General features: G+C 45.2%; 1 protein-coding gene across 1 annotated transcript; it reads left to right on the top strand.

Moving 5' to 3' along the window:
- The first annotated feature begins 2,879 nt into the window (after positions 1–2,879).
- LOC143037060 (uncharacterized) lies at positions 2,880–3,260 on the top strand. Its single transcript, XM_076205170.1, has one exon. It carries the CDS (start codon positions 2,880–2,882, stop codon positions 3,258–3,260), a length of 381 nt encoding a protein of 126 aa, XP_076061285.1.
- Positions 3,261–9,628: the final 6,368 nt, after the last annotated feature.

Consider the following 9,628-nt stretch of genomic DNA (forward strand, 5'->3'; position numbering starts at 1 on the left):
TACTCCTCTCTTTCCCCTTTCACTTCCCACCTTCCCTCATCCCTCCCTCCCTTCCTCCACCTCACCCTCCTCACTCCCTCCCTCCCTTCCTCCCTTCCTTCCTCCCTTCCTCCACCTCACCCTCCTCCCTCCCTCCCTCCCTCCCTCCCACCCTCCTCCCTCCTCTCTCCCTCCCTCCCTCCATCCTTCCCTTCCTCCGCCTCACCCTCCTCCCCCCCTCCCTCCCTCCCTCCCTCCCTCCCTCCCTTCCTCCCTCCCTTCCTCCCTTCCTACCTCCCTTCCTCCACCTCACCCTCCTCCCTCCCTCCCTCCCTCCCTTCCTCCACATCACCTTCCTCCACCTCACCCTCCTCCCTCTCACCCTCCTCCCTCCCCCCTCCCTCTCTCCCTCCCTTCTTCCACCACACCCTCCTACCTCCCTCCCTTCCTACACATCACTTACCTCCACCTTATCCTCCTCCAACAGCCCTCCCCACTCTTCCTCCCTTTCCCCTTTCCTCCCTGTCCCCTGTCTTTTCCCTCTCTGTCCTTATCTTCTCTCCTCCCATCTTTCCTCCTCCCACCTTTCCTCCCTCCCTCCCTCCCGCTCGCCCCTCCCTCCATCACCCATTAAAAGTTCCAACGCTGGATCCCTTTATCCCATAAAGTTCCTTTCAGCTGGACCCCTTTTGGCCCAACATTGAATTTTCCCGACTCATACCGGAGCCACGCTGGCTCTGAGTTCGAGAGAGATCGAGTTCGTGATTTTCCGAAGGGGAGAGGTCCTCAACAACCCAAGAGCTCTGACGATACGTTTCCGCTATGTAAGAGTTTTCGTTTAGGCTCTTTTCACACGCATCGACTTTTCGCCGTGCGCCGTCTACGGCACGACGTCGTGCTCTTAAATCATGCTTTCACACATGGTTGTGGTCGTGACGTGTGAAAGCGTCCTTAGACAGTCTTGGTTATTTGAGAGCACGACGTCGTGCCGTGGACGGCGCACGGCGAAATGTCGATACGTGTGAAACGAGCCAAAGGGCAATATTCTTCGGACAAGCTAACATGTTAGTTGCTTCCTCATGGTGACGGACTTGTTAGATGTTTGTTGTACCTAACACCAAAGGATCTCGATATGTTTGCGTGCCCAATCCTCAATTGAAGAGTATTGTGTAGCACCTTTTTCCTGTGTATTACAAATAGGTAATTACAATTAGAGAAATACACATAAGCGCTCTCACGCTCACACATATCCACATATATATACGAATCATACAAACAGGCACACACACACACACACACACACACGCACACACACACACACACACACACACACACACACACACACACACACACACACACACACACACACACACACACACACACACGCACACACACACACACACACACACACACACACACACACACACACACACACACACACACACACACACACACACACACACACACACACACACACACATGGCGCTGTGGTTAGAGCTCTGGCCTGCCACTACGGAGGTCCGGGTTCGACTCTCGCCCGGGGCTGAAATATATCAGTATCGCAGCGCTGAGGGGTGTTACTCCAACTCTCATGGGCGGGGAGTTGGGGGTGTGTGTGTGTGCAAGGTCATAGCATTACCCATAGATCGGACCTACGAGCTCTGAGCTCTCTTCCAGGAGGGAAATAGCTGTCGATCACGAGTCCAACACGTGATCCAAAGACCAAGTGAATACACACACACACACACACACACACACACACACACACACACACACACACACACACACGCACGCACAATCATACAGTTCGATGGTGCAGTGGTACCATTCTAATTCAGTAATCCAAGTTCGAGTCTCTCCAAGGGATAAAAAAAAAGCATCTCTACACTGCAAGCCGGCACTCCAGCTCTGGTGGGCAAGTAGTTGTGTGTATATGTGTGTACTGGTATGTATGCATGTATGTGTGTGTGTACATGTGTATGTATGTGCGTGTGTGTGTGTGTGTGTGTGTGTGTGTGTGTGTGTATACGTGCATATGTGCGTGCTTGTGTGTGTGTGTGTGTGTGTGTGTGTGTGTGTGTGTGTGTGTGTGTGTGTGTGTGTGTGTGCTAGCGCGTGTGTGTGTGTGCATACGTGTGTGTGATTCACCATGGTCTTGCATCACGTGTTGGACTCGTGATCGACAGCTATTTCCCTCCCGGAAGAGAGCTGAGAGCTTATGTGACCGATCTATGGGTAATGCTGTGACCCTACACGCACACACACACCTAACCACCCACCCACGAGAATTGAAGTAACAACCCGTAGAGCAGCGATACTGAAATTATTTCGGCCCTGGGCGGGATTCGAACCCGGACCACCGTAGTGGCAGCCGGGAACTCTACCAACTGCACCATGAGTGTGTGTGTACATATGCAATCATGATTACACACACTTTTTCCTTAATCTCCCCTTCGGTAACTGATCTGCTGGTCGGCACGACCTCCGCCGCCGACTTCAACGAAATTGTCGTAATGGCTCGACTTCGCCGTTTCGACTGCGTGCGCATGCGCCAACGCGCTCTTCGCCTTTGCGCCTACTCTCCCTTTTCGCTTGTTGCGTGAAGGACGCCGCCTCAGGACAGGATCCTCCTGTAGGCGAGATGAATCCTCCAGGTGAGACTGTTCACGACAAGGAACCTCACCAAGAAGCCCCACACAAGAAAGAAGCTTCAGAGGAGGAAAAACATTCGACTGACAGCAAGCCAGCAAGGTCTTCGTTCCTCGACAAGTACGTCGTCTGCTTCAACTTAGACGAGGGGAGCTTCGGGAAGACCGTGGTGGTCTCGAGCACCGCCACGCGTCTCTTGGGTGTCGCCAAAATCCCGAAACGAAGAAACCATCCAGACCTTCATCCGTGAGATGGAGGCCCTCAGAGAACTTGTCCATCCGAACATCGTTCGGTTATTGGACGTTGTCGACGACAAAGAGAAAGACATGATCCTCAACACCGAGTTCTGCCTCTCAGGAACTCTGCTCGACCTGGTGCAGAAGAACGCCAGCTCGCACTCCAGGGCATGGGGCAACCGGATCATCAAGTTCTTCCGGCAGCTCGTGGCAGCCGTGGCCTTCATCCACGAGAGCCACTTCGTCCACCTTGATCTCAAGTCCAGCAACGTCGTCCTGGACGGCGGCAGCAAGGTCCTCAAACTTATCGACTTCGGACTTGCTGTCAAGAGATCGGACGTCTACGAGCGAAACATTAGTGTCGTTCAGGGCAAGATCTATATACACCAGGTCTAACCGCTTGAACCGTTCTGCGCAGCTTCTGACGTCATCTGGCTGCTTCTGTTTTCTCTTTGTGAAACACTGAAGAAAACTGTGAAATGCTAAGGAAGACTGGAACTATTATATTTTCCCTCCATTATCTCTCTCTCTAGCTCATTGCTATTATCAGTGTGTGTGTGTGTGTGTGTGTGTGTGTGTGTGTGTGTGTATTTTATGGTAAGGGGATATATCGTCGTGTGTGCTTATATGTGTACATGTTCACATGTGTGTGTGATTCATCTTGGTCTTTTGGATCCCGTATTGGACTCGTGATCGACAGCTATTTCCCTCCCGGAAGAGAGCTCAGAGCTCGTATGTCCGATCTATGAACTTACACGCGAGACTGAAAAAAAATTAAACCTGGACAGGATTCGAACCAAATACCGTCGATATCATATCATTATATGCCAAACTCTCTACCTATGGCGCCACCGAGTCGTCTGACTTTTAAGAAGTGTGTGTGTGTATTTATATAGTTTTATTTTACGGGAAGGAGAGATATCGTCGTGTGTACTTATATGTGTACACGTTCACATATGTGTGTGTGTGTGTGTGTGTGTGTATTTTATGGGAAGGGGATATATCGTCGTGTGTGCTTATATGTGTACATGTTCACATGTGTGTGTGATTCATCTTTGTCTTTTGGATCACGTATTGGACTCGTGATCGACAGCTATTTCCCTCCCGGAAGAGAGCTCAGAGCTCGTATGTCCGATCTATGAACTTACACGCACACATATCTCCAACTCCCCGCCCACGAGAGTTGGAGTAACGACTCGAAGCGCAGCGAGACTGAAAAAAAAATTAAACCTGGCCAGTCTTCGAACCAGATACCGCCAATATCTTGACATTGAACGCTTGACACTCAAGCGATTACGCCACCGAGAGAAGTGGATCGGATGTGTAAGTGTATTTATATATTTTTATTTTACGGGAAGGAGAGATATCGTCGTGTGTACTTATATGTGTACACGTTCACATATGTGTGTGTGTGTGTATGTGTGTGTGCACGTTCACATATGTGTGTGTGTGTGTGTGTATGTGTGTGTGTGTGTGTGTGTGCATGTGTGTGTGTGTGTGCACGTTCACATATGTGTGTGTGTGTGTGTGTGTGTGTGTGTGTGTGTGTGTGTGTGTGTGTGTGTGTGTGTGTGTGTGTGTGTGTGTTTATATACTTGTATTTTACGGGGAGATATCGTCGTGTGTGCTTATATGTGTACACGTTCACATGTGCGTGTATTTGCAGGGAAACGATGAAAATTAACATTTGGCTTAATTCCTCTTTGGTTTGAGCCACAACCCTTAATGGTACAATAAGCCATATTGTCAAGATCTATATATACCGGTATATATAGATCTTCATTGTCAGAATATAACTAATTGCGTGGAGCGGTGCGGGCGGAGGCTGCGACTTGCCCGTACAACGAACCAACATCAACTAACAGCAACGGGACGCGCGAACCCCACTTTGAGCAGCCAGGTGATGTCACGGGCCCGCTGCGCCAACTCTCGAAATTCGGTCGGAAGTGGTTAGACCTGGTATATATAGATCTTGGTTCAGGGTACCTTATGGTACATGGCCCCGGAGGTGCTGGGCCTCAGCCAGCACCCTTACGCCGGAGGCAAAGCCGATGTCTGGTCCCTCGGCTGCCTCCTGCTTGAGATGATTGAGGGTTTCTTGCCTTACTCTGTCCCCGAGATCAAATACCTCAAGGTCAAGCAACGGATAAGGAGAGACGTTTGGAACCGTTTAAGAAGACCAGGAGCTTTAGAGGTCTGCCTCTATGGAGAAGAGACACTCGAGGAGTCTCAAAAGCAGGTTTTTGCCCGGACTCTTTGGATCATGTTGGACCCTGAAGCGGGGACGAGGGCCAACATCTGGCAGGTGCAGGAGATTTGAAATCCGCGGAAGGACCAGAGCGGGAAAATGTTGAAGACTTACCCGGAAGAAGCTTCATCATCCACCGAAGAGAAGAATTCTAAACATGTGCATCTTCCGCTGAGGAACAGAACTACAATACGGTGCAGTCCAACTGGTCATACATTAGAAGAAATATGATTGTCGAAACCGAAAGTTCTTCCGTCAACACATTTAGCAGAATGACCTGAATCTGATTGACATTTACCCTTCATCGTGCGGTGAGGGTGTTTCCCTCAGCTGAATAAAATTGATTGGGAAAGGTGAGGAACCTACGCCAGGAGGCACTTAGTAGCTTCGGCTGAAGCCGTCACCATAGTCATAGGCGCGCACACACACACACACACACACACACACACACACACACACACACACACACACACACACACACACACACACACACACACACACACACACACACACACACACACACACACACACACACACACACACACACACACACACACACACACACACACACACACATACTTGCACACACACACACACACATACACATACTTGCACACACACACACACACGTAAACACACGACTTCATGGCGCAGTGGTAGCGTTTGCGGCTGCCACTACGGCGGTCCGGGTTCCAATCCCGCCCAGGGCTTAGATAATTTCAGTATCACTGAAATACATACATACATACATACATACATATACATACATGCGTACATATATACATATATACTTACATGAATACATTTGCACATACATGGAAATACACACTCAAACACACACACACACACACACACACACACACACACACACACACACACACACACACACACACACACACACTCGTACACTCGCACACACACACACACACACACACTCGTACACTCGCACACACACACACACACACACACACACACACACACACACACACACACACACACACACACACACACACACACACACACACACACACACACACACACACACACACACGCAACGCACACACGCACACTTACCTTAATATGTGTATTCTCAGCCTTCGGCTGCCATGTTTTTAATAAACCGTTTATTGTTATTATTATTATTACACACACACACTCAAATAAACTGCGTCCATGTTTTAGTAAGAAGGCAGAATTAGGAAAGAGAAGCAGCATGAAAGAATACATTGCATACTCTCAGATACGCGAATTTACAACACTTTATAATTTTCTGAATGAAAACTTCATTGTGTTGTTATAACATATGAAAGAATTCAAGCAGCTAAATGCATAGACGTACCCACAACAACATAACCACACACGTAAATATGACTATGTATATAACAGGGCGCCCTTTCATAATGAGAAAACCATAAAGATAGTTTTACATAAACACAACTTGCGTAGAGGTAGGCGTGCAAACAGGAATGATATACACAAAGACGTAGAATTACTAACGAAGGGAAAGACTGTCACCTACATACAAATACTCAGGTTCCTTTTGGGAGAAGTGTTTCCATTCCCGTTCCCCTCCTTAATACCCATTACATGCCCCCATAATGGTTCCCCATTTTTTCTTCTAATCAAGTTGTATATATTCTGCTTTCCTCTCCTGGTCTGGCATTATAGAAATTGGGGTGCAGTACTAAACCTAGGAAAGGGCAGTTTAAAATTTGTACACAAGCGAATACACATAAATACTCGTAGACACACGCAAACACACACACACATACACACACACACACACACACACACACACACACACACACACACACACACACACACACACACACACACACACACACACACACACACACACACACACACACTACGGCGGTCTGGGTTCGAATCCCGCCCAGGGCTGAAATAATTTCAGTATCGCTGCGCTGCGGGTCGTTACTACAACTCTCGTGGGCGGGGAGTTGGGTGTGTGTGTGTATGTAAGTTCACAGCATTACCCACAGATCGGTCATATATGAGTTCTGAGCATCTCTTACGGGAGGGAAATAGCTGTCGATCACGAGTCCAACACGTGATCCAAAACCAATGTGAATCACACACAAACGCGCACACACACACACACACACACACACACACACACACACACACACACACACACACACACACACACACACACACACACACACACACACAAAGTATGAACGATGGAGATTAGAGTCTAAACTTTACGAATGTAATTCTTTTCCTGTGTATTACAATTAGGTAAACACAATTAGGTAAACACACACGCGTGTTTTTTCTGTACGTTACAATTAGGTAAATATAATTAGGTAAATGCGATTAGATGAACACACACATGGTGAATCACACACACACACACACACGCACAAACACACACACATACACACATGCACACATGCACACACACACACACACACACACACACACACACACACACACACACATGCATACACACACATGCATACACATGCATATACGCATACACATACACATGCACGCACGCATATACAAACACATGCATAAAGAATCATAAGCACACATGGATATACACAAACATATGCATACACATAAACATACGCATACACATAAACTGATTGGGAGATTAGGGTAAAGAAATATTGTTTATAGAAACGGAAGCGATGACCACAGGCTTAGGTTTTTTCTTTTTATTTATTTATTTATTTATTTTTTAAGGTGTATAGAGATAAAGATTACTTGCATAGTTCCCATTTTATCTAACCTCCCGCTGGTTGACAATGTGTTCTCTTGTATTGATAAATAACACCTAAATAACTAAGGTTTCATGGAGTGAGGTGTAAATGCTTAACATAAGGGAAGTGAATGCAAGGGCACACTCCGATCCTTTGTGGCGACAAAAGTAACCGACGTAAGATCATTGTTTACTCTTTGGTTCCTTATGTTTGCCTCAACTTTGTGAATATTTTCCTCGTGTATGTTTCTGAGTTACCGGTTCGCTATTTTCAGATTTTATTGAGTTTAAGGGTACGATAATTTTCTGTGTTTTCCTCCTTGTGTTCATGTTTGTGTATTTTGGTGAAGTTAGTAGTCTAGTTGTTTATGAGAATATCATATGCTCAAGTGCACGGTCAAAAGTACAAGTACATATACTATCTCTCTATATACCAGGGGCTTTTCCCCCCATAGGCATAAGGGAAATAGCCAAGATATATAGTATGCAATATGTCAAAATATATGTCTGTTTATATGTAATATATAAATGTATATGAATGGGTAGAGAGATAGATATGCATATTTATGCAAAAAAAAATACTATTTCTACACGTTGGTAGCAGTGAAATATTATCATCTTCTCTTTTTTATAGTGATTATTTCTACTTTATTCGATGTTAAGGGATATCACTTTGGTATATGAGATGGATGTGTTAGCACTGAGTGAAACTAAGTTGAGAGGGAGGGGCGATTGTGAGTTTGGGAGTGTAGTTGGGAGTTTCTCAGGAGTGAAGAGAGGACAAGGGAGAGAAGGGGTGGCTATACTTGTAAGTGAAGAGATATGTATACGTGTAGTGGAGTGGAAGGTTTTTTCAAGGTTAATGTGGATGAGGGTGGAACTGGGAAGGGAGATGTGGGTTTTTGATATTAAAAATCTTTATTCTTTATCTATAATCTCTTATGTATCAAATCATCTTTAAATATCCTCATATGAAAATATGATTTTAGTTTTATGTATAATTATGATTTTTTTTTTCTCTGAAGCTGATTATTACATGGCGATACTAAGCAAAATAAATTTTTATTTGATCTAAATAAATATGTGATGGCTTTCGTGAGTAGATTTGTAACTTTGCACATGATACAGAGATGGACCATATTTGTGTGTGTGTGTGTGTGTGTGTGTGTGTGTTTGCGTGTGTATTTGCATGTATGTGTTTCCTCCGGTAGGCGTTTCTGTGCAACTGAAAACAGAACAGTAGCTTTACACGTAGAAAAAAACAGAGATATTTTGTTTTTTGGACATCTTTAATCATATCAACTTAAAAAATAATCCGTGATTTGCGTTATATCCTGGAGGTGTTCGACTGTAAAATCAGAAAGTAACTTATGTGTATGTAGAAAACAAACAAGGTATTCAATAGTTACACAAATGTTAATTTGGTTACAATTTCCCTCCGTCATTGAAAAAAATTACTCTGGGTAAAAGTCCTTGCTATGATTTCATTTTGTTTCGTATTAGCTCTAATTATTACACGCCCCCAAGCTCCTCATTTTGATCTAATTGTACCTTTCGTTCTAAATTCGTTTATTATTTTCTATCTGTTATATTTATTTCATTATTGCTGTTGCGACATCATGGCTGATTTTTTTTAATTTGACTGTAATCAGATAATTTGAATGTGTGTTTTTCAGTATTATACATTACTTTGATTTTGTTTGCCATTATTTTTTTTTCCAAATCCATATCATCATAATTCTAATTTATGAAAATACATCACTCACTCACGCAAGATCGCGCGCT

Source organism: Oratosquilla oratoria, chromosome 21 (genome assembly GCF_046742065.1).
Source record: "Oratosquilla oratoria isolate Oo_2021 chromosome 21, ASM4674206v1, whole genome shotgun sequence".
Lineage (NCBI taxonomy): Eukaryota > Metazoa > Arthropoda > Malacostraca > Stomatopoda > Squillidae > Oratosquilla > Oratosquilla oratoria.

Bases quoted from the DNA above. Each gene is read 5' to 3' on its own strand.
- LOC143037060 (XM_076205170.1), top strand. From the start codon at position 2,880: ATGGAGGCCCTCAGAGAACTTGTCCATCCGAACATCGTTCGGTTATTG.